This window comes from Puma concolor, chromosome B2 (assembly GCF_028749965.1).
Source record: "Puma concolor isolate L17-30 chromosome B2, mPumCon1.1.hap2, whole genome shotgun sequence".
Lineage (NCBI taxonomy): Eukaryota > Metazoa > Chordata > Mammalia > Carnivora > Felidae > Puma > Puma concolor.
This window is the reverse complement of record NC_141671.1, coordinates 82,678,937-82,705,251: the sequence shown is the minus strand read 5'-3', so window position 1 is coordinate 82,705,251 and position 26,315 is coordinate 82,678,937. Positions and strand designations below refer to the sequence as shown.

Sequence of the window (26,315 nt, the reverse complement as noted above, 5' to 3'; positions counted from 1 at the left end):
CTCCTGGGTGGCTCAGTCAGTTAAGCGTCCAACTTCAGCTCAGGTCATGGTCTTGTAGTTTGTGAGTTCAAGCCCTGCATCATGCTATCTGCTGTTAGCACAGACCCTGCTTTGGGTTCTGTCCCCCACTTTCTGTGCCCCTCCCCTGCTTGTGTGCGCTTGCTCACTTGCGCTCTCTCTCTCTCAAAAATAAACATTTTTCTTAAAAAGTCAGTTTCATATAGTTCAGTTTTCATACTTGGTCTTTGCATTAGACCATATAATCCTTGGATGAATATGGAGTCAAGATTAAAAACAGGGAGAGAAAGAGGGGCATAAGGAATTGTCAGAGTAGAGATCATCTGGATAAGGTAAAACCTGCCAATGGAGGGTCAGGAATGCCAGGGTGAAAATTTCAGAATTATTCCATAACAACCAGTAAATGAACATTTTGTACTTTACACACTGCTAGAATAAAGCAGTCTTCAAACACAGGGTCTGGCTCTGTGCTCAAAGAACCAAGAATATAACAAGAATGAGCGTAATATGGAAGGGACTCTGAGGTGAGCCTTACAGAATGGAGAGGAATTAGCAAGGAGGAGAGAACAGAATGAGTATTGTTATACACAGGGCACCTTTGTAAGTGTGGCATGCATAAACTAAGGTTTTGGAAAAGACTGGTCTGATAATTGAGTTGAAAATTGTTTATGGTATAGAAAAGCTTTTTGGAATTTCAGTAGGTACCCAAGATGAGAGTAACATTCCACCAGTCATTTCTTCAATTATTTTATGATTTATTTCCGAACTTGTTATAAAAGTGCCTTTTATTTTTAGTACCCTCAATTCATTGTGAGTTGTCAAAACTTCAAATAACAGAACATTAGCAGGGAATGATACACTAAAAGTCATCACATCTTTAACCCAGCCCCAACCCCTCTGTAGATAAAGGAGACTTCTTGAAATAAACTAAATCATGGCACAAAAACAGACACATAGACCAATGGAATAGAATAGAAACCCCAGAACTAGACCCACAAACGTATGGCCAACTCATCTTTGACAAAGCAGGAAAGAACATCCAATGGAAAAAAGACAGTCTCTTTAACAAATGGTGCTGGGAGAACTGGACAGCAACATGCAGAAGGTTGAAACTAGACCACTTTCTCACACCATTCACAAAAATAAACTCAAAATGGATAAAGGACCTGAATGTGAGACAGGAAACCATCAAAACCTTAGAGGAGAAAGCAGGAAAAGACCTCTCTGACCTCAGCCGTAGCAATCTCTTACTCGACACATCCCCAAAGGCAAGGGAATTAAAAGCAAAAGTGAATTACTGGGACCTTATGAAGATAAAAAGCTTCTGCACAGCAAAGGAAACAACCAACAAAACTAAAAGGCAACCAACGGAATGGGAAAAGATATTTGCAAATGACATATCGGACAAAGGGCTAGTATCCAAAATCTATAAAGAGCTCACCAAGCTCCACACCCGAAAAACAAATAACCCAGTGAAGAAATGGGCAGAAAACATGAATAGACACTTCTCTAAAGAAGACATCCAGATGGCCAACAGGCACATGAAAAGATGTTCAGCGTCGCTCCTTATCAGGGAAATACAAATCAAAACCACACTCAGGTATCACCTCACGCCAGTCAGAGTGGCCAAAATGAACAAATCAGGAGACTATAGATGCTGGAGAGGATGTGGAGAAACGGGAACCCTCTTGCACTGTTGGTGGGAATGCAAATTGGTGCAACCGCTCTGGAAAGCAGTGTGGAGGTTCCTCAGAAAATTAAAAATAGACCTACCCTATGACCCAGCAATAGCACTGCTAGGAATTTATCCAAGGGATACAGGAGTACTGATGCATAGGGGCACTTGTACCCCAATGTTCATAGCAGCACTCTCAACAATAGCCAAATTATGGAAAGAGCCTAAATGTCCATCAACTGATGAATGGATAAAGAAATTGTGGTTTATATACACAATGGAATACTACGTGGCAATGAGAAAAAATGAAATATGGCCTTTTGTAGCAACGTGGATGGAACTGGAGAGTGTGATGCTAAGTGAAATAAGGCATACAGTGAAAGACAGATACCATATGGTTTCACTCTTATGTGGATCCTGAGAAACTTAACAGGAACCCATGGGGGAGGGGAAGGGAAAAAAAAAAAAAAAGAGGTTAGAGTGGGAGAGAGCCAAAGCATAAGACTGTTGAGAACTGAGAACAAACTGAGGGTTGATGGGCGGTGGGAGGGAGCAGAGGGTGGGTGATGGGTATTGAGGAGGGCACCTTTTGGGATGAGCACTGGGTGTTGTATGGAAACCAATTTGACAATAAATTTCGTATATTAAAAAAAAAAAAAAGAAAGAAAGAAATAAACTAAATCAGACATTGTACTATAATTAGAATTCACATCTGCTAATTTCTACTCAAGGGTACTTTCCACTGCTGTATTGCCCCTCGTTTTACTTAAAGCAGTCTTTCAGTGTCTTTTTTCTTTTTTTTTTTTTTCTAATGTTCATTCATTTCTTGAGAGAGACAGAGACAGAGTGTGAGCAGGGGTGGGGCAGAGAGAGAGAGGGAGACACAGAATCCAAAGCAGACTCCAGGCTCTGAGCTGCCAGCACAGAGTCCAATGTGGGGCTCGAACTTACAAACCGTGAGATCGTGACCTGAGCCGAAGTCAGACGCCCAACCAACTGAGCCACCCAGGCAGCCCTTTGAGTGTTTTTCTGTGTTTACATATTGAAATTGGACATAAGGTTCTTCATGAATGCATGTGCTTTTTATGTTTTACTTTGTATATGTATAACTCCATATTCTTTTTTGTGTCTTCTGTAGGGTATTCACTAACACTTCAAGAAAAACAGGTGCTTTTAAAAAAAAGATTCTTATAAAATCCATTTTAGTTCATATGTCCTTTGAGAGTTTTTAATATATGAAATAACAATACATAGATAAGAATATATGAATATGTAAGTTGCGAAAGCTGATAATAAAATGGACACTCATGAATCCACCACACAGCTTAGGAAATGGAACATGATCGATGCCTAGGAGTCTTTTCTTTGTATTCCTTGCCTGTGGCCTCCCTGTCATCCACCAGCCTACAGTACCATTTTCTCTCAGACCACGTTTCTAGGCTTTTTATAAATATCTCCGGTTAAGAAATTATCTTCCCTTAAATGGAATTTAAGTTTGTTAAATGTAGTTTCATAGATGGCTGTTAAATTATGTCAAATGCCTTTTTATATATCTATTGAGAATTTTCTCCTTTAATCTGTTAATATAATGAATTGGATTAATAGAATTCCTATCATCAAGTGGCCTTTGCATTTGTGGGATACCCTCAATTTTTCAAATTATTTTTATTGTCTTTACATTGCCAAATTTCATTTGCTAGTGTAATTTTTAGGACTTTTAACTTTGCACGTATTTTCATCAGTGAGGTTAGCTAGTAGTATTTCTTATTCTGTTGTTTCTTAACCAGGTTTATTGCTTTCACAGAATGAGTCAAGAAGTGTTTCTTTTTTCTAGAATAATTTCTTTAAGATGGAAAGTGATATTTTCTTGATTGTTTGATAGAACTCAACTGTAAAATCCTCTGGGTTTGGTGTTTTCTTTAATGTGTAGAAATTTTGGTGATTTATATATTTTTTGGAATTTGTTACACTTGATTTTTTTTGGTGTTTTATTTTTAATTTACTAACCACCAAATTTTTGTAGTATTCTCATTTTTATTTTGTTATCGGTGGGGGGGACTGATAACTGTTCTTTTTCTAACTTTGTAAGTTAAATGTCTATCTTGTAAATTGTCACTACTTCTGATTTTTTTCATCTAAATATTTAGAATTAAATATTTTTCTCCAAGTGCATCTTTAGTTGCATCCCACAGGTTTTCCTGTGTTCCATGGTAAAAATCACTTACTTTCTCATTTCCACTTTGTTTTCTTTGACCAGTGAGTTATTTAGAAGTATTTTTAAATGTCTAAACAGGGGCGCCTGGGTGGCTCAGTCGGTTGAGCGTCCAACTTCAGCTCAGGTCATGATCTCACAGTCTATGAGTTGGAGCCCTGTGTCGGACTCTGTGCTGAGAGCTCGGAGCCTGGAGCCTGCGTCAGATTCTGTGTCTCCCTCTCCCTCTGCCCCTCCCCTGCTCATGCTCTGTCTCTCTCTGTTTCAAAAATAAATAAAAACATTAAAAAAAAATTTTTTTAATGTCTAAACATGAGATTTTTAAGGTTAATTTTGAATCAGTACAAAAATACATGGTTTATATAATAATTTTTTTTAACTTTTTTGAGATTTGCTTTATAGTTTAGTACATGATCAGTTTTCATAAACATTCCATGGTGCTTAAAAAGAATGCATATTCTCCAATTTTTAGTCATATCTTTTTGTTTAGATCAAGCTTGCTTTTTTTGGAGTTCAGGTTTCACTAGTGTTATATATATATATTTTTTGGTCTGCTTTTTTTTTTTTATTAAATTATTTTTTTAACGTTTATTTATATTTTTTGAGACAGAGAGAGATAGAGCATGAATGGGGGAGGGTCAGAGAGAGGGAGACACAGAATCTGAAACAGGCTCCAGGCTCTGAGCTGTCAGCACAGAGCCCAAAGCGGGGCTCGAACTCACAGACTGCGAGATCATGACCTGAGCTGAAGTCGGCCGCCCAACCGACTGAGCCACCCAGGCACCCCTGGTCTGCTTTTATAAAATATTTACAGAGGAGTATTAAAATATCTCACGATAATGGTGAATATGTCCCTTTCTCCTTGCAGTTTTATTGCTTTATCTATTTGGAAGCGATGTATAGATACAGCATGTAGTATAATAGAGCACATAAGTTTTGAATTGTTGTTACATAGTGAATTGACTCATTTATCATTTTATCTCCTTCTCTAATCATTTTTTTTTTTTTTTTTGCCCTAAAACGTATCCTCTCTCATATAATATAGCTGAATAACTTTATTTTGGGTAGGTTTGCCTGATTATCCTTTTTTATCCTTTAACTTCCTGTTTTCTCTATCTCTGTTAGATCTAATTCTTATAAACAACGTTTAATCTAGCCTGACACTCTGATTTTTTTAAATATCTTAACTGAAGGGGCGCCTGGGTGGCGCAGTCGGTTAAGCGTCCGACTTCAGCCAGGTCACGATCTTGCGGTCTGTGAGTTCGAGCCCCGCGTCAGGCTCTGGGCTGATGGCTCGGAGCCTGGAGCCTGTTTCCGATTCTGTGTCTCCCTCTCTCTCTGCCCCTCCCCCGTTCATGCTCTGTCTCTCTCTATCCCAAAAATAAATAAAAACATTGAAAAAAAATTAAAAAAAAAAAAAATAAATAAATAAATATCTTAACTGAAGAGTTTAATCCATTTATATTATCAATAAGTTTGCTCCTTATTTTATGCTTTCTTTTTTCTCTTTTTTTCTCGTTTTTTGCCTTCCTTTGAATTGAACAAATACATTTCTCATTCCATTATTTGTCTTTCTTATTTGGAGTCATATGTATTATGTTTTGTAACTACCTGAGAAACTTTAACACTCATACTGAACCTAAAGTTAACATCTTTATTCTTATTCTCAACAATATAAGCATTTTTAAAGCATTCCTTATTTTGCTTATGCTTTTGTTCAGTTTTTAGTTCCATCTTATTTATTTTTTGCTTGGTAATTTTGTAAATTAGTCATATTTCCATTGTTTAATATTTTCTGTGTATAGATTCATCCTTGTGTTTACCAACATTCCTGATTGTAACTAGGCCCTTCCATCAGAGAAAAACTTTTCTTACCCCTAAAGTTCATGCTTTAGATATTGTTATAAGAGTATATGGATGGTAGACTCCCTTTTTGCTTGTCTAAGAACGTTATTTTGACCTCATTCTTTACATTTTTGTTGGCTAACCTATTCTAAGTTGGCAGTTAATCTCTTTTTGCAGTTTAAAGATATTCCACTTTCGGGGCGCCTGGGTGGCGCAGTCGGTTAAGCGTCCGACTTCAGCCAGGTCACGATCTCGCGGTCTGTGAGTTCGAGCCCCGCGTCAGGCTCTGGGCTGATGGCTCGGAGCCTGGAGCCTGTTTCCGATTCTGTGTCTCCCTCTCTCTCTGCCCCTCCCCCGTTCATGCTCTGTCTCTCTCTGTCGCAAAAATAAATAAACATTGAAAAAAAAAAATTTAAAGATATTCCACTGTCTTCTGGCTTCTGGCTTCCTTTTTGCTGTTGAGAATCTGACTAGTATTCTTTTGTGGATAATCTTTCTCTGGCTGCCTCCTTCTATCTTCTGTTTGTCTTTGTTTTCTAGAATTTGACGATGATATGACCCATGTTTAACTCAGTTATTGTAGCTTTTCTGTTATTTTTTCTGCTTGGGATTGGTTGTCATTGGGATTTGTTGTATCTTCTATCAATTATGGAAATATTTTATGAATTCACAGTATACATTTTCTCCCCTTCACCCAGAGCCACTACCAATGCAGACAAATTTATTTGCTATCTGCTTTTATAGGGTAGATGTTTTTCCTAGTTTACTTTTTCCCCAAGAGTGAGGACTTTCTTGGGTTTTAGCTTTAAGCAAGGCAGTTCTCTGGTCTCATTCCCATCCTACAAAGACCCAAGACTTTATGCTTATTCCTCTGAGTACAGAAAGTAGGCAAAACAAAAGCTCTAGGTCATTGGTGTTCAACTGAAATTCCCGTCTAATAGCTTAAGCACTTACTAGACTCCTGCTCCTGCTTTATTTCTGGTCTCAGAGCATTTCTCTTACTTTCTTGAAAGCTCAGCAGTTTTGTTTCTTGTTTGTTTGTTTGTTTAAGTTCATTTGAGAGAGAGAGAGAGAGTGCAAGCAGGGGTGGGGCAGAAAGAGAGAGAGAGAGAGAGAGAGAGAGAGAGAGAGAGAATCCCAAGCAAGCTCTGTGCTGGCAGCACAGAGCCTGAACCAGAGCTCAAACTCATGAACTGTGAGATCATGACCTAAGCCAAAACCAAGAGTCAGACACTTAACCCACAGAGCCACCTGGGTGCTCTGAAAGCTCACCAAGTTTTAAGAGGTATCTTTTTAGAGGATATATTTTTTGCAAGAGTGTTTTAGGACCTCTGTTGATAGAAATGGAAGCCTATCTTTTGCTCTATAATAAAAATTTTCCCTTGTCTTTTTTTATTCCCACATAAACATCACATTTTGTTCCTTCTATTACTTCTTCCTACAGGTAAGCAGTAGGTCATCCAGTCCTAGTGTCAGAATGATCACTACCTCAGGACCAACCTCAGAAAAGCCAAGTCGAAGTCATCCATGGACTCCTGATGATTCCACAGGTGACCAGTGTATTTCCTCATTATAATTATGAAGCTGAATTTATCATATTTGTTTTCATTTCTTTGTGTTATGACTCTGATCTTTATAAAGGCAGGCATTTTTGGGGGTGCCTGGGTGGCTCAGTCGGTTGAGCATCCGACTTCGGCTCAGGTCATGATCTCATGGTTTGTGGGTTCAAGCCCCACGTCAGACTCTGTGCTGACAGCTGAGAGCCTGGAGTCTGCTTTGGATTCTGTGTCTCCCTCTCTCTCTGCCCCTGCTCTTCTCATGCGCTGTCTCTCTCCCTCTCTCTTCAAAATAAATAAACATTAAAAAAAAATTTTTTAAATAAAGGCAGACATTTTACAATAGGCTAGATTTTTATACTAATAAAATCAAATATCTAGCAATAAACTTAAAGATGACTTTATGAGTACTGAGATTGTCTTGCCCTCTTCATTTCCCCAGATACTTCATTTCCCCCCAGATACTAAACATGTATTTTGAACATGGTTTGATTTGGGGTTTTTACAGACAGGAAGATATTGTATTCTTGAACTTACATCTCTGATTTTCCTATTTTTGATCCATCCTACTAGATGATAGTAGTAAAGTCATTATTTTTTAAAGAACTAAAATCAGAATAATAATCCTCTTCATCTCAGTCTTTTGTTTTAAAGACACAAGATGCCAGTACCTCACTTCAGTGAAAAAAAAATTTCTGACCATTGACCTTTTGAATCATTTTTAACTGGTAGGGAGACTTCATTTCAGATACATAAATTTCTAGTTAGAAATTTAAATTTCTAAATGTAAATAAATAAATCTCTAAATTTTTAACTAGACCTTAAAAAGCCTGTGAAGAGTCACTAAAATCCTTAACATGAATGACTAACTGGTTAAAATATTAGTATTAAAATCTAATGATGGAATAGGTTTATTATGGGCAAGCAGGAAATTATGTGCCATAGTGGAATTAACTTTTCCTTAGCATTAAGAGAATTCCTTAATAAATACTCAGCAGTATGGTTCTATAAAAATTTATTATTTATATGTTATTATGTCAGAGAAGGAAAGATGATCTCTTAGACCTTAGAAAATCAGATCATTTGGGATCTTGTATAAGATCAACTATGTTATTAATAGTGGCAATTAAATCCAAATTAAAAAGTCAGCTTTCTGTCTTTACAAACAAAAACACTACTTACAAGTATTTATAGATATTTGGCATGGCTTCGTCAAGTTCATAATTTAATATAAAAAATTAACTGAGTAGCTTTTCTCTGTTTCGTGTAAGATACAACTATGTTTAGCCAAGGGTGTACTCTCTAGTTTTAGCAAGTTTAAATTTAGTGGTGGCAAAAACTCCTCTAAGTCTAACCCCTAGCATTGCCCAACCTAGGACTGTCCAGAACATTAACCAGTACTCAGCAGCACATGTGCAGAATTCATCATTGTGTGCTTCTCCTCAGAGGTACATAGGGAAATGCTCTTGACAGACTTGATCATTAACATTCAGGTACTGTTAGCTCTTTTTGGGTCTTCAGCCCTCTGGTGAGGGAGGTACTCAACTCGGCCTCCTGACTTCAGCCTAGACTGATCTAGACATACCAGTCACCATGTGGCAGATGTGAACTCATGAAAGTAAAATAAAAATCCTCTTACGTCCCTCTCACTTAACTGCTGTGTTTTTTCGACTTCCCGTGTTCTTCCAAACTTCCAACCCCAGTCTCATTTTTTTCTTTTTGGGACCTAAGATACCACAAAATGCCAATAGTTAGAAATTGTACCTGGGTCCAGAATTCAACTCAAATTTGTCTTTGGCATTTTTAAATAATTTTTAATATAATTTTAAAAGTTGAGAGTGGTTTAAGCCTTATATTTAATGAAGTTCAGCTTTGCACTGTTTCTAAGAAAAGTATCGATGATCAAGCTAATACAGTAAATTACAGGGAAGAGATACTGGCAAATCCTTTTTCTTTGAAGGCCCCTGATTTAGGAAAAAATTACAAGTGCATACATACATAGTTAAAAAAAATTAATCAGATGTTTTTACTTTAAAAGAGAAGGGATTTCTATGCATTTTCAGAGAAAAGTAAAAAGCATACATGGGTTTAATGATCACAGCACATAATGAGGGCCTTTGGGTTTCTATTTATAATAGTGGGGATAAAGAAAGACATATACCCAAGAGCAGTTAGTGAGAGAGATGGCTAGACACAGTAGAGGGAGCCACAGAGGGGGGAAACACTCAATGTTTGCAAAGACAGAAGTATAAGACATGGAGCCCATTCCTTGTAATATTATTAGAGTCAGAATACTGGCCCATTAAAAATAAAAATAAACTCAGCATGCTTTATTTAATAAATTTAATAAACTACTATATTTGCAGTGTAAGCTGAGTACTTTAATAGTTAATAACAGTCCTTGGCTTTTTTTTTCCATTCCCTGAATACTGTGAAACACTGATATACTTAATTCTAAAATACATATCAGATACAGGGTATTTATTTAATAAGATACATCAAGTATGAAAGATTTAAAAAATTTTTTTAATGTTTATTTTTGACACACAGAGAGAGACAGAGACAGAGCATGAGCGGGGGAGGGGCCGAGAGAGAGGGAGACACAGAATCCGGAGCAGGCTCCAGGCTCTGAGCTGTCAGCACAGAGCCAGACGCGAGGCTTGAACCCACGATCCGTGAGATCAAGACCTGAGCTGAAGTCAGGTGCTTAACTGACTAAGCCACCCAGGTGCCCCAGGGGGAATGAATGAACGAATGAAGGAAGGAAGGAATGAATGAATGAATTTAGAAAGAGAGAGAGAGAGAAAGAGAGTGTAAGCAGGGGAGGGTCAAAGAGAGTGAAAGAGAGAATCCAAAGCAGACTCTGCACTATCAGCATGGAGCCCAGTGTGGGGCTCGAACTCACGAACTGGAAAATCATGACTTGAGCCAAAACCAAGAGTCTGACACTTAACCAACTGAGCCACTCAGGTGCCCCAGTCAGTTGTAATTTTGTGGAAAATAGTGTTCCATGGGAGCATAGTTTGAAAGTCTTGTTGTGGGTGGGGAAAGAATTGGTGAGGGAAATAACAAATTAAGTGTATTTCTTGTTTAACCATTTCGGGAAACATTTATGATAGTGTATATAATTTTAAGGTAGGTAGGACTCTACTAGGCAATATGCTGTTATTTTTCTTTATTGCACTCCGGTATTTAATAAGCATTACTTTTTCAATCAGAAAAACAAACTTTAGAATTTAAATTGCCTGTCCTTTCTAATGCTCCCATTTTATATCAATAACAACAACGACTACAGTAATAGTAACCATCACCACCATGTGTTGACTGCATACCATATGCCAGCATTGCATGGTATTTCTTACATGCATTATCTTATTTCATCTGATTTAGCTTGGCTTTTAGAGTTACTTGCAAGCACATTCTCAATGGCTTTAAAAAAGGAAACTAGAATATTCATCAGTCAACAATAAATTACTGAGGTTAGTGAACCATCAAACTGTCCTAGTTTTTTATTGCTTTGCATACAGTGCCTTACTGTCAGCCTGACCTTGTCTTTATCTATACCACTCTTTCAAGGAGTCACTTGTCAGGAAAAGGGCTGAACAGTTCAGTTGTGTAGCTCATTTACTCTTTCCTAACTGTGGGAAGGCAGCTACTTCTGAAATAAAAAGTCTGTATTACTTCACAGTTATCCTGCCTGCTTCTGGAGGCATAAATGTTAATCCCATGTGACTCATGCAAGTTATGACAGTTTACCTCTTATGAAATACAAACAAAAGCCGTCCAAACAATTTGGTAAAATCGACTAGTTGTTTGATTTAATCCATTTAACTGTTTCACACAGGACACTGAACTGCAGTTTCCATATACCTAACTGTTCATTATACCTGTGTTTAACATACTCCCATCAAAAACATCTTTCATTTTCTGCAGTGATTCTCATTAGGGGAGGTGGGTTGAGGGTTCACACTAGAATATATATAAATTGAAGGTAATCCACTGGAAGAGAATGTATCTCTTATTTTCCCCTCTTTCTTCGTTAAAGAGCACGAATGTTCAAGGGGTTGACACAGCCTTATAGCAGACTTAGCATGGTCAAGGAAAGAAAGAGATACGAGCTTTGATTAGGTGGGGTCAGTGAAGACCAAATTTTAAAAAGGTCCCATACCACTGTTTTTGTTTTTAATTGAACAAGCATTTGTAAGCTTTAATATTATGTAATTTATAGCCAACTTAAATTGTATGAGAGTATGATTGCATTCTGATTATCTGGTAATTGGATGTTCTGTGTTTACCTTTAAATTCAGAAATAGACTCTTCATTACCAGTAGCAATAACTTTTATTTTATGTGTTGCTTACTTTAGGAACAAAATGCCAATATCTCATGAAGCTTTCTTGCTTTTTGTTTATAATTATTTATGATAGAAAATAAATAAACACATACTTGAATTCCAGATACCAATGGATCGGATAACTCCATCCCAATGGCTTATCTTACACTGGATCACCAACTACAGGTAAAGGAGTAGTTTCTCAGTGACCGTTTTTACTTTTTCCTTATAGAAAAGGTTTAGAGAATCTATCTAGAAAGCTATCTAAGCTAGAGAATCTTTCTAGAATCTACCTAGAAAGTGTTCATATCTTGTCATCGTATATTCATTTATTTATGCTTTTAGTTGGCTTCCCCAAACTTTCTAAATTCAAGTTAAAATAATTCATTCAGTTAAGTTAATCAAGTTTAAAATTGGCAAAATCATGTTCTTAACAGTTGTCTTAAAATACTCCCATATCTTTGTTTAAGGATGCCAAGAATAGCATTTTTGCTCTTTCAGTGCACTACAATATAAAATTTACTTAAGCTCATTTCTACTTAGTAGATTTTGTAATACACTGTCATGTTCATTGTGACTGAAAATATAAGTAATACACTTCAGTGTCTCCTCATGAGTATGAGAGCCATAAACCCTCTTGGTATAATACGGTTTGGCAACCTGAAATGTAAAACCAGAGGCCAGTGATCACTTTAGTCATGATCCGCTATAACAATGAAAGTGTTAAAACCACAGGTGTGAATTTAAGCTGTGAGTTAACTCTGACAAAAGGACACTGAAATTTTCTAGGCCATGGGTTAACACTTATTTTTAAAAGATCATTGCTTTAGTGCTATAAAAATATATCACAGTCACCATATTAACTCTCAGCTTGATATTGAGATTTGATTTAATTATGTTTTAACTTTATTTATTTGCAGCCTCTAGCACCGTGCCCAAACTCCAAAGAATCTATGGCAGTGTTTGAGCAGCATTGTAAAATGGCACAAGAATATATGAAAGTTCAAACAGAAATTGCATTGTTATTACAGAGAAAGTAAGTTGACTGTTATGAATAAAAATAAAACACATTAGTATTTTGGGTCTAAAATATGTTAAGGTGAAATATTGTTTAAAGACATGAAAACTGTATTAATTTTTAGAATTAGTCATTAAGCATGCACTTGACTTCCTTGAATAGCTTGGGGGTTCGGGTTGTGAACTCCCACTCATTCAAAAATCTGCATGTAACTTCCGACTCTGCAAAAACATAACTGCTAATAGCCTATTGTTGACCAGAATCCTTACCAATAACATAAGCAGTCAATTAACATATATTTTATATGTTATGAGTATTATGTACTGTATTCTTACAATAAAGTAAGCTAGAGAAAAGAAAATTTTAAGGAAATCAAAAGGAAGGGGAAATACATTTGCAGTACTATACAAAAATCCACGTATAAGTGGACACATACAGTTCAGACCCATGTTGTTCAACTATATTTGTAATTTGGAGGTTCTACATATGTTCTACCTTTCGGTTTGTAGCACCTTTTGGCTATTTTTCTTGCAAAACTAAACCTTTTTGACTACATACATTAAAACTAAGGAAAATAAACTGGTGCTACATAAACATGTTTTATGTTCTAAGAATTTTAAAATTAAAAGCTGTTTAGATTTATAATTATAAAGATTTATTGTTTCCTTGGACATAAGTGAAATAATTTGATTTACTAATGTTCACTTGTGCTTTATCTTAGAAACATTTTGTAGATCTGTTCTCTCCAGGTATCTGTTTAGGAGAATAGAATTACTTTATTTTATACCTGTGAGTGTTTTTCTTGGGAGTTTTATACTCCATGTGTCTTTCTAAGAGTTATGGAGGCTGCCTTCCTCGCTTTTTTAAGAACTACAATTCCCATACTCCTTTATTTGAAATTCTTAAAGAAACCCAAAACTTCAGTTTTCTTAAACATGAACGTCATGAAATTTTGTACCTCATGAAATTTTGTACCTCTGAAGCTGAGTTACTGTGGTAACTAAAATGAAGTGCTATAGGAAAAACTCATGGCAACTATATGTGTATATGGTAATAGGATTCCGTCTATTAATTTTAATCTAAATAAGTGAAAATTTCTTGCTTCCTGGAATAATTTATTTTTGTACTTCCAAAAAAACAAACAAACAAAAAGTAGCTCCATCGCAATTTATTGTTATAACAATGTAAATTATTTCAATTCAGTACCTTAAAAGCTATATAGGAAATAAATATTAGAGTCTGCAAATTATGGAGCTAACTATAGAACTGTTAGTACTTTATTTAAAAAAAAAAAAAACTTTCTTATTTCACATGTTTAACCTATACTTTTTTCATACTTTATTCATTTGAAAGAGGAGTTCTGAGCTGGAAAAAATAAATGGTGGATTGAGGGAATGTGAACACTATGATGGTTTTAATCAATTTTAAATACTTTATTTTTTTTTAATGTTTATGCGTTTTTGAGAGAGAAAGCAGAAGCAGGGGACGGGCAGAGAGAGAGAGGGAGAGACAGAATCCAAAGCAGGCTCCAGGCTCTGAGCTGGACAAGAGTTTGACATGGGTCTCAAACCCATGGACCATGAGATCATGACCTGAGCTGAAGTCGGAAGCTTAACCAGTTGAGCCACCCAGGCACCCCTTGAATACTTTAAAAATGAGAAGTATTACAAGAAAACCATTCAGAGGCTTTTCTTTAGTTATTCAGTTATATCCAGTAACTTCGCTATAGGAGCTAATATTGAACATCTCCCAAATAAAAGGGGGCTTAAAAAAGTTTATCAGGCTATGAAAGTCTCTAAGGGTCATTCCTGAAAATGTTCTTAAAAGTGAATAACTCATTTGAAAGTGGTACTTTATATTGTTCTCACTGTTTTAAAATAAGAAACAGACTTAAGTTGATAGCATCTATTTTAATTAGCTTGCAAATGTTGTATTAGCCCCCACTTGGCACTGTGGTTAAATAAAACTGACTTCAAAACATGAATAAAATTTCATGAGTGTAAAAGTGGAATGTGAATGGTAAAAACATCATGTTATTTTCCTGTGGTCAGAGCCCTTCCCCAGCCTTTTTCTTCCTACACAAAAAGGATACCAGATAAAATTTTCTAAAACTTTAATTATACCATTTTATCTGTATTCACTAATTGTCTAAGTAGAGTTACTTATTAAAATAAAAGGATTATGGTGTTTGTATGGGTAAACCAGAAGAGTGGATGCTAGTCTCCATTCTAGCCCGCAGTTACATTTGCATGGTGTCCCTGAGATGCATAGTGACAGAGCCAGAATAAAAGTTCTAATTAGTTGAGCTCATTGGTTATTAGTGTATAAATTTTTTCTATCGTGTATCTTTTACTATATTTTATTATGTGGTATTTGTTTTTAGGCAAGAACTAGTTGCAGAACTGGACCAGGATGAAAAGGACCAGCAAAATACATCTCGTCTGGTACAGGAACATAAAAAGCTTTTAGATGAAAACAAAAGCCTTTCTACTTACTACCAGCAATGTAAAAAACAACTAGAGGTCATCAGAAGCCAGCAGCAAAAACGACAAGGCACTTCATGATTCTCTGGGACCTTCAAATTTTAAAATATGCAAAGAAAGACTTTTTTTTTTAAGGAAAGAAAAGCCCTTCTAATGACAAATCGTGAGTGTTAGCTTTTGGGCGTGTTCTGAATGCCAACTGCCTATATTTGCTGCATTTTGTTTCATCGTTTATTTTCTTTTTCTCATGGTGGACATGCAGTTCAACTGTCTCCTTGCATAACATGGGGGCATCTGTGACTTGAATAAGCAGCAGTTCTCAACTTCAAAACAGATGCAGTGAACCATGGCTATATATGCATGCTCATTGTGTGAAGGCTAGCCTAACAAAACGGGGTATCAAACTAGCTGCTATGTGCAAACATCGCCTTTTTTCGAGGTGGAACCTCAAGAATGATTTTGTTCTTGTATCTCATCTCAAAAAACAAATAATTTTTTTTTCCAAAAGATGGTATATACCAAGTTAAAGACAGGGTATTATAAAATCTAGAATAATCAGTGGTACATTATAGAAATGCAGAACCTTTAGAGATAGTTCCAAAGTGAGGGCTCTGATGCCAGCATCCTTCAATCAGTACTGAACTTAGTTCCATCCATAAAATATTTAAAGGTAAGTGGCGGCTGCTGTATTTAATAAAAGCATATTTCATTGGACTGAAATTATGATACATTGAACAAAATGGAACCCTTTTTTTAAGATATAAAGATTTTTAATTCTGTGATTGTGTGTATGTGTGTTGAGACTGTAAAGACTTTATGACTCTAATATTAATATCTCCTAAATGAAATTAAAAGGTAAATGAACACGATCCAGCTTAAATGATCATTCCTTCCTGCAATGATTATTGGATTGTTGTAGTGTATATTTGAAAAACTGAAGAGAAATGATGGAAAATGGAAATAATTGCTCCAACTAAAAGGCTTGGGCTTAGATTTCTTTTATGATACCAAAAGAGTAAAAAATTAAAAAAAACCTGGCAAATCAGGAGAAGTTTAGTAAGGAAGTTAAAGAAGGAAATATAAATTCATCAAGTATACTCTTTATCAACATTGGAATAATTAATTTTCCTTACAAGCCCATCCTAGAATGCCTGCTGCCTTTCAACACTTTTAAGGGAATTTCAACACTTATAAAGAGAAAATTTATATTGTTAACAATAACTTTGCTACCGTAAACTTTGAAAATAAAAGTAATAAACTTCATTGAAATAATAGACTATATAAGCTCTATTTTTTCAGTTGGTATTAAAATAAATCACATTTTGATACCAGTACAAGGTGTCTTTTAAATAAGGATGTCATCAACCTCATTTTTATAGCATTAATGTTTTATGAAGAGAAAATTAAAAATGAAAGCATAATTTCTGTGATTATTAGAATTATATCATGATTGTATTGTAGTTCTGCTCTGTTTCAGATAAGCAAGTTGATCTAAGAAGTTATCAAAACTATTCTTAAAAAATGCTAAAGCAGGTAACTTTTTCTTCTGTTACTTTTTTCCTCCTTCCACTGAGTTTTATAATGTATTCCTGTGTATACAAGCAATAAAGGTAAAGGACAGTTTGTACTAAACTGTGTCATTTTTAGCTTCCTCAAAATCTATTATTAGAAAGTTTCCAGTAAATAAATGTCTACCATTGCTTGATTTAAATGAAAGAAAGGTTATCATTCCCAAATAATTTGATTACCTAGCTGAAAGTGATACTGGTCTCAACACATTAATAGTAAAATAAAATTGGCACAGAAAATACCTGTAGACTAAGGAAAAGTATATAACTCCTAGCATTGCTGCTTGTTACATACATGTGTCACTTCACCAAGAGGGACCTAGTCAGTGTTTAGAGACTTTTCTGATTATCTCAGAGCACAAGACATTCAAGTGTGGATGCTAATGCTTGACTTCAGATTTTATTTTAGTCATTAATGTGTTTTTACTATATATCATATATACTTAAAGGGAAAATTTATTATTGTTACATGTAATCACTTCATAAAAGTCTCAAGTAGGAAAACGAAAGAAAATAGTAGTGTTACGTCATGGTACCAAGTACAAAAACAGGCTCTTGAACACTTGCTTGTTTGTTTACAGTAAGTTCCTGGGGGTTCTCAAACAGTAATTGTCCTAGACACTGAGTGCAGCTCAGCCTACATGGTTTGTAAGTAGTTGTGTTGCAAAGCTCATACTTTTTAAGTCCTGATTATCCCTGATGGGATAAAAGTGCAGCAGGGATAATTACAATCCACAGCTAGTTTTATCAGCATCCTCACCCATTAAACCTCCAAACAGAGACTAATAAGGAGCCAAAATTTTTATTGATTCTGGTTTTACCTTTCACTCTAACCCTCATTTATGGGTGGAAATAGCAAAAAGACAAGCAAGTGGCTCAAAGGCCCCCTCTAAGAAATTCAGAATCTCAAACAATACCTAATTATATTTTATTCTCCAGGGAAAGAAAAAGTCTAGAGAGAAATACTCAGCAGTAAAAGTAACTTTTCTGAGTCAAATGAAAATCAGTTAAGACTTGACTTTATAGCAACACCACATAGTAAAGAGATTTGTTTAAAAGTTGTTTACAAATGTTTGACTCTTTTTGCTAAAGCATTTTGGAGTATTTATTGTCTTTTTTTTTCTCCAAGCTTCTTTTATGTTCCTAGTTTCCGCTCCTGCCTGTAGCCAGAGATCATAAGTTTTGCCTGTGAAACTTTTTTCTTTCTGTTAAGTGTATGGTTTTCAGCAGTCAACTCCTCTTCAAATGGTAGGAAGTCCCACTTGTATCATTCAAAACATTTTATGTAAAACCGTGTAATGCAGAAATCCTTGTGCATACTGTATAATTGAAGGAAGCTTTCTAGATTATTTTTGTTTGTAATAAAATTCAGATTGTTATTCTAAACTTGTTTACAAAAATGGTTAATGATTTATATCAGCAAATAAGCTGTGAGGTGTTCTGCTCTGCAATATGTTTACCTCACACAAAGTCAAATAAAAACTGAGTAGTGAGTATTCTTACAGTACTCAACACTGTTGTAACATAATCATGATTTTTGAGAAGCTAGATGATTGGCCATTTAACATAATCTATCCAACCATTCAAAGTTTTTGTTAAATGGGTGCTCTTCACAATTTCATTAAATCATGATTTATATGAGGTACAAATGGCATATACATCACTGAGTGATTCTTCTCATTAGGAAACTGGTTTCCTGTAGTATATCTAAGTTACATTAAGCATTTCATTCCATTATCTACCTACTAACCCCCCAACCAGCACCTGTGTGCACATATACACATTCTTATAAACTCGATCTTCATTTCAGTAAATCAGCTCATTGATTCACTTATTTCTTTAACAAATATTTATTGAGCATGTATTATAAGTGAAGCCCATATGGCTAATGCCAAGTTACATGTTCTCTTTAGTCACATGGTAGTTCGATTGTACTCCCATTTCACAGATGGAAAAAGGGCTCCTAAATGCTAAGACTTGTGCCTGAGTCTACTTTTCCCCCGTCAGCTGTTTTAGGCAGCATCTCATGCAAGGGGACTCTGTAGCCACTATAAGCCCATGATGTGAAGAAGAGCATGGGAAAATTTGTAAACTGAGTAGCAAATGGCCAGTGGGGGAAGGGGAGGATTTGAGGTAACTTGCAGGCACAGAGGCTTTGTGACCACTCTATAGATCACAACAAAAACAACACTTTATTTTTTTTTAAGTTTATTGATTTATTTTGAGAGACGGAGCACAAGCAGGGGAGAGGCAGAGAGAGAAAGGGAAGGAAAATCCCAAGCAGGCTCTATACTGTCAGTGCAGAGCCCGACACAGGGCTACATCCCACAAACCATGAGATCATAACCTGAGCCGAAACCAACAGTGAGACGCTTAACAGACTGAGCCACCCAGGTCCTCTAGCCAGCACTTTTTTTTTTTTAATTTTTTTTTTTTTAAGTTTTATTTATTTTTGAGACAGAGAGAGACAGAGCATGAATGGGGGAGGGTCAGAGAGAGGGAGACAAAGAATCTGAAACAGGCTCCAGGCTCTGAGCTCTCAGCACAGAGCCGGACGCGGGGCTCGAACTCACGGACCGCGAGATCGTGACCTGAGCCGAAGTCGGCCGCTCAACCGACTGAGCCACCCAGGCGCCCCTAGCCAGCACTTTTAAACCCAAGTCTGTGCTCTATACCACTTTGCCGTAATTTAAAACTTGCTGAGTGCTTCAGTTTCCACATTATTTATTCAATGTGGTGGGGTGTCGTCACTCTTTCACTCCCCTCAGCTGAAAGACCTGCTAAAAATGGAAATAACAAATAATGATATTGTGAGGCTTGGTCTAGAAAGATTTGTTCTCTGCTCTTAGGAAAGGCTTAATTCAGGCTTTTCCATTTTTGGTTTGTTTTGTATTTTTGTTTTTACCTCTTTGTTCTTTGTCTTTTAATTGGGATGTAATATTTACACACTAAACTGCATCCACTTAATGAGTGCAGTTTACTGAGTTTTGACATGTGTATACACTTGGGAGTCCATCCAACAAGCAAGATACTGAACATTTCCTTCCCGCCTCCCCAGGGTCTCCCATGCCCCTTTGTAGTCCTTGCCTCCCTCCACTCTAGGCCCTAAGCCCCAGACCCTGATGTGCTTTCTAACAGTATAAATTTGTTTGCATTTTCTAGTTACATTAATGAAATCATTCAATATGTATTCTTTTTAAGCTTTTTTTCCTCCTCTTGAACAGTTGTTTTAATTCCTTTGACAGGAAATTTTAATTAAACCACTTTTAGTGATACTTGAAAACCTTTCAGTATCAGTCTTCAAGAGAAAACATAGGTTTTAAGAGGCTATAGATGTGTCCATTGTGGCCAGCTTGATTGTGCATTGTTGTCAGGTTCTGAAACATTTAAGATTGCTTTATTTTTGTTTTTAGGGAACCTTAACACTTTGCTTACAAAATCCCTTGCATTGTTTGATAAAGTAAGCCCGTTTATCTCTGTATTTGGGTGTTAGAAATGCAACATGGACATGGACAGTAGCATATTAGTAGGTTCATGGTAGTTTTCAGGAAATAGTCGTTGGTCAGTGTCACTTTTTAAAAAATCCTGCTTTTCATTTTTATTTAGATTGCAGCTGCTTTTTTGCTTGTTCAAAAACCTGGGAGACAGTATTCTAACTGAACAAAACAGTCTTTGGTAAAAAGTATTTGATAGGGATCTCTCATACTGATGCTCTCTGTGGTCCTGTGTACTACTGCGGTGCCCATGGGAATAACTAAGATGACATTGGTAGATCATGTACTGCTTACTGCCGGGACCTGTGTTCCTTTTCCATCAGTAATGAGTAACTGCTCTCAGAGCTTCTCATCCCTGCCATGAGGTCCCACCAAAACTGAGTTTGTTGAAATGACCTGCCCTTGATGTCAGTTTTTTCAGTGAAATCATTTCCAAGTAATGAAATGCATTTTTTATCCTGTAATTTAATGGTCAGTGATATCTTATAGATGCCACATAGCATCACGATAATTGCTTTGAGTACACCAGAAATCTTCTGAAAAGCAAAAGTCATCTGCAAAATGCAGTTGCTTCTCAGACTTACTATCTGTTTCTCTTTGTGGAATCTCTTCTTTAGTTATTAAAGGAATGACTACATTAATCATTGATAACTTTACCAAATTCAAATTAGAGAATGAAGAAACCTAAAAACGGGTGTAATTTTTTGTGGTTGAAGAAAAAATGCTGATATTCCCTCATACACCTTTTTGACTTTTAATCCATTTCCTGCAAAGATACTTACCTAAATATCCATATGTCATGAGCATATTACTTGCAAAAATCAGTACCACTTGTTTCTTTTGCATATACCATGAGAACCTTTTAACAGATATCATTTAAGGATTGGAAACATGTCTTTATTCTGTAAGCCACATATGCAGTTTATAATTTATATGCTCACAAACAATCTATTTCCATGCAGTAGGGCTAATATATACTAGTACATTGTTGGACAATAGTCTTAACTTCAAAATTCATACTAAAACTCATGTCTGACCACATTAATTCTGTCCTCCCATTCATGATTCCACATTTTATGTATAGGAGACTTGAGGAAGTGGTACCAAGTTCCTAGACCTAAGCTGAATATTTCTTCCCTTTTCACTTTTTTTTTTTTTCAGCAATATCAGAAAATTCCCCAGTCTTGGTGCTGCTGCATGTAGCCTATGATTCATAATGACATAAATTTGGATGCTGCCCAAAATAATGACTTCTATGATAGTTTTGCTCATCTGCATCCTAGCCAAAGAGGAGAGGGAAAGGGCAAGAGCAGCAAAGGTTCAGATCACTTATGGTCACATCCATTTGCCAGAATTTAATCACACACCTTAACCCTACCCTCTTTGAGGCCTGAAATGTCTGTATGAATGGGCAGCTGTGTGCCTAACTCGAAGGGGGGAATTCAGTTACAAACGAAGGATCAAAAAGATTTAGAGGACAATGAGTAGCCTTCTTCACACTCTTGGAAAGGAAAATAGACCACTGCCTCCCCCATTTTCTCTGCCCCTGTTCTCCACAATAAAAATGGAAATAGGAAAAGCTGTCCCCTCACAAGAATGGACATTAATGTCAAAACCCAATCAATATGGTGTATAATACTTAAAGATTTCCCTATATTTACAGTTGATGCAGCTTAGAAAAATAAAACTTCAGAGGCGCCTGGGGGGCTTAGTCGGTTAAGCACCAACTTCAGCTCAGGTCATGATCTCGCAGTTTGTGTGTTCAACCCCTGTGTCAGGCTCTGTGCTGACAGCTTGGATCCTGGACCCTGTTTTATATTTTCTCTCTCTCTCTCTCTCTCTCTCTCTCTCTCTCTCTCTCCCTCCCTCCCTCCCTCCCCCTCCCCTCCCCTGCTTGCTCTCTCTCTCAAAAATAAAAATTAAAAAAATAATATGTTTAAAGAAAAATAAAACTTCAAAATGTGAAGTTAGAGCACTTTAGTTAGAACACTGGTTGGAAATCAGACTTGAAGTAATTTAGATATTCAGTAATGACAGTCCACCTTAGAAAAGAAACTTTATATCTCGAATGAAAGAAGTAATAGAAACTTTGGTAGAACAAATTATGAGAAAACAAAATTAGCCATATTATGAGGAAAAAAATTTTAAACTTGGAGGTATCATAAAGAAAGTAACTAACACTTACTAAGTGTATACTATGTTTTAGGCATTTTGTAAATGTTACTCTTGCTTTAGAAATAAAGTGATGAACAGAGATGTTTAAAACTTGCCCAGCTAGTAAATGATGGGCTGCAGTTCAAACCCAGGTCTTCTTAGCTTCAAGGCTCACAAAAATCTCATTTTAATAGTTTAGAACTTGGAATACATTTTCTTATAGACCTAATAAAGGGGAGGAAAACTGTGTTCCTAAGCATATTTATAAAAGTCTGGTCTTTAATGGAAATGAAATCATATTGCCGTTGAATGGAACAATTCCAACAAAGACTATGAGAGAAAATACTAAAGTGACATGGTGGTTGTCTTCAGGTATTGACATTGTGGTAATTTTTTTCCTTTTAAGAGTTCTTTACCTTTTTATTGTTTTCTGCATAGTAAAAATTAAAACCAGGAGGACAAAGCCTTACACAAACCATGTTTCTTTGGCAGGAACTCAGGGCCCTTTGCCATGGGCACAACCATTGGAGCCCTTGCATGAATCCTACAGGGGCAGGAACTTCCCTTCCCACTACTGGCCCCAACCTGGATCCCTGCAGGTAGGGGTGGACCCAAAGGGAGTGATTCCAAAGGTTGTCCCATGGATCTGGTGAAGATGAAGCATAGTCTCAACAAGAGGAGTAAAAAAATAAATAAATCAGAACTTTAATGGCTTTAAGTTTATTGTTATTATTTTATCAATGCACATTCTAGGGGCCCCAACCTTCGAAATTCTGCTTCACAATGACAGGTTATCATTCAGGGATATAAACTTTTATCCAGTTCCTGAAGTGATTCTGTTACACCGACAGATTTGAGAATTACCTATACCATAGAGTGGATAGAAGGGGTATTGCCATCGTCAGCTTTCTAGATTCTAACCCATCTAGTGTTGTGAAAGCTGAGAGGCGGAGTGTGACATTGTGATTTATAATAAATTCTATATTTGGTCTTCTTCCCTGTTCCTGGTACACAGCACCTAAAACCTTTGAAATTCCTTAAGTGGTGAGAACCATAAAGATGTCTTGTTATGGTAATGAGGCAATTTTTGGGAAAGCCCCTAGGTGAGAATGGGAGCTAGTTGCCCCAGAAGCCAACTACCCAGTTGGAAGGTGAGAAAACTTAGCCCCACCCAATACCCACCTTCAGGGAGGGGAAAAAGGGCTGGAGGTATGGAATTCAGTCACCAAAGGCCAGTGATTTAATTGGTCATGCCTGTGTAATGGAGCCCCCCATAAAAACTCCAAAAGAACAGGGTTCATAGAGTTCCTGAGTTGGTAAACATATGAAGATGGGGTGGGAGTGGGGAGAGTGATGCACACAGAAGGCATGGAAACTCTACACCATTTCCAAATACCTCTCCCTGTGCATCTCTTCTATGTGGCTGTTCTTGGATTATGTCTTTTATAACAAACTGGTGACGTAATAAGTAAAATGTTTCTCCCAAGTTCTGTGAGCTGCCCTGGCATACTAATCAAATCCAGGGAACAGATTGTTGGAACCTCTGATCTATATAGCCAGTCAGAAGCACAGGTGACAACCTGGACTTGCAATTTGTGCCTGAAATGGAGGGGGGCGGGGGCAGTCTTGTAGGACCAAACCCTTAACCTGTGGAGTCTTATACTGTCTCTTGAGTAGATCACATCACAATTGAGTTGAATTGTAGGATACCTGGCTGGTGTCAAATTGTTTGGCATGAGGGGAAACGCCCACACATTATAATTGGACTCACAATCATGAATGAATCTGTGAAAGATAAAATGTGCCATATCCCTGAGATTCACAAAAAATAGCTACATGGAGATAAGGAAATGATTAGGAAAGATGTAGAGACAGAGCTTCAAAAACTATAGAAGGTCAACTCAGAATGTCTTTAGGTAAATTGAGCCTGAGGGAGAAAACTGCCTTTTCTATATAAGGAGGGATATCTGAACATCAGAAATTCAAGAAGTTTTAAATATATGAACTTTGTCTTTTCCGCCACTCCATTCTCTATAGAGGAAGCATAAAAGTAAAGGTGAAATCAGAAATCATTTTAGAGGTATACTGTTACACAATTATGTTTATCACAGCATCGAGTTTTTAAAAAGCAACCTAAGGGGCCCCTGGGTGGCTCAGTCAGTTAAGCGTCCGACTTTGGCTCAGGTCACTGATCTCACAGTTCGTGGGTTTGAGCCCCACGTCGAGCTCTGTGCTGACCGCTCAGAGCCTGGAGCCTGCTTTGGATTCTGTGTCTCCTGCTGCCTCTGCCCCTCCCCTGCTCATGTTCTGTCTCTGTCTCTCTCTCAAAAATACACATTAAAAAATTTTTATTTTTAAAAAGCAACCTAAGTTGCTGTTAATCAGTGTTAAGTAAACTGTAGTAGATCTATACCATGTAATACTATATGTCTGTTTAAAAGTATTGTGAAACTGAATAAAGGAGACCTCATTTAAAATGGAATTGGGAGGGGTGCCTGGCTGGCTGAGTCAGTGGAGCATGTGACTTTTGATCTCGGGTTGTGAGTTCAAGACCCACATAGGGTGTAGATATCACTTAAAATCTTTAAAAGTTGGGAAGCCGGAAGAGGGTGTTCTTATTCCCTACCACTCACCATCAATTGCACATCCCAACAGGGAGAGACATACCTTGCATTCCCAATAGGAAGAGGCCTACTTGACTACTCCAGTAGGAGGAAGAATGAATTTCTCCATGCCAGCAACTACCCCAGCCAATAAGAAAATACCACAACTCAGCCAATGAGAAACCCTCACGACCCTGAACTCTCACTTTCCTCCAATAGACTGGTTCAAAACAACCCCTCCCAACTTCCTTCTTTTCTCTATGAAGTATCATTTTCCTTTAATCTGACTTATTTATGGTTTGCCATCACTTACATGACCCAAATTGCAATTCCTCTACTATTCCCAAATCCTTTTGCTGGCAAAATAACTGTGTTAAGGTTGACAGTATAATATAGTTCTACAACTGGTATATAAAGCTGTCCAAATTGAGTGCTTCAAAATATTAAAAGATTGGCACATGAAGTAGTACTGATAGCAAAAATGTAACATTTTAAAAAATCCAGTGTAATTCATTATATAAATTAAAGGAACTGTACAATTCTACCAATAGATGCCTAAAGGATATTTGATAATATTTACAAATAAAAGAAGGATTAAAATGGAATTTCCCAAACTTGATAAAGATCACTCCTCTAAACCAACAGCATATTAAATAGTTAAATTACTGTCATTTTAATGAATCTGAAACATTATAATCTGAAACAAAGCAAAGATGCCCTGTCATTAGTCAACATTTTTTTTAAGTTTTAGCTCATGAAAAGACCCCAAAATAGAATAATTACTATAATAACTAGAAAATAAGAAAGATTATCTTTATTTGCAGAATGTAAAACTATATAGAAAACCCACAAAACTAATTTGATAGATTGTATCTGATATGTATCAAAATTAGTAGTTTTGGGGCGCCTGGGTGGCGCAGTCAGTTAAGCGTCCGACTTCAGCCAGGTCATGATCTCGCAGTCCGTGAGTTCGAGCCCCGCGTCGGGCTCTGGGCTGATGGCTCAGAGCCTGGAGCCTGTTTCCGATTCTGTGTCTCCCTCTCTCTCTGCCCCTCCCCCGTTCATGCTCTGTCTCTCTCTGTCCCAAAAATAAATAAACGTTGAAAAAAAAAATTTTTTTTAAATTAGTAGTTTTTCTATAATAACCAGAAGTAGAAATGAGATTTTCCTTTGCCCTACTGACAATGTCAATAATACTACAAAATACCAAAGAAAACATTTAAAGGAAATAGGGCCGATGAACACTATAGCCTCAATAATATAAATAAGACATTAACTTAACATTTTCCTAAATGAGAAAACAATATCATAAGGGCACCTGGGTGGCTCAGTCAGTTGAGCATTGAACTCTTGATTT

At 36.7% G+C, this 26,315-nt stretch overlaps 1 protein-coding gene across 7 annotated transcripts in view; it reads left to right on the top strand.

Annotated features, from left to right (window-relative positions):
* Positions 1 to 23,068, top strand: part of MAP3K7 (mitogen-activated protein kinase kinase kinase 7) — an 87,272-nt gene extending 64,204 nt beyond the window's left edge. For 2 of the 7 annotated variants that reach the window (XM_025925168.2, XM_025925167.2), the window contains 4 exons: positions 7,195 to 7,300; positions 11,763 to 11,824; positions 12,559 to 12,674; positions 15,040 to 16,771. In XM_025925168.2, coding sequence (XP_025780953.1) covers positions 7,195 to 7,300; positions 11,763 to 11,824; positions 12,559 to 12,674; positions 15,040 to 15,220 — 465 coding nt within the window. In that variant the 3' untranslated portion in view covers positions 15,221 to 16,771. Of the gene's footprint in view, positions 1 to 7,194; positions 7,301 to 11,762; positions 11,825 to 12,558; positions 12,675 to 15,039; positions 16,772 to 17,836; positions 18,094 to 22,847 lie in introns of those variants that run through there. The other 5 variants (XR_015251400.1, XR_015251398.1, XR_015251399.1 and 2 more) reach the window with 5 other exon arrangements.
* The last annotated feature ends 3,247 nt before the right edge of the window (positions 23,069 to 26,315 follow it).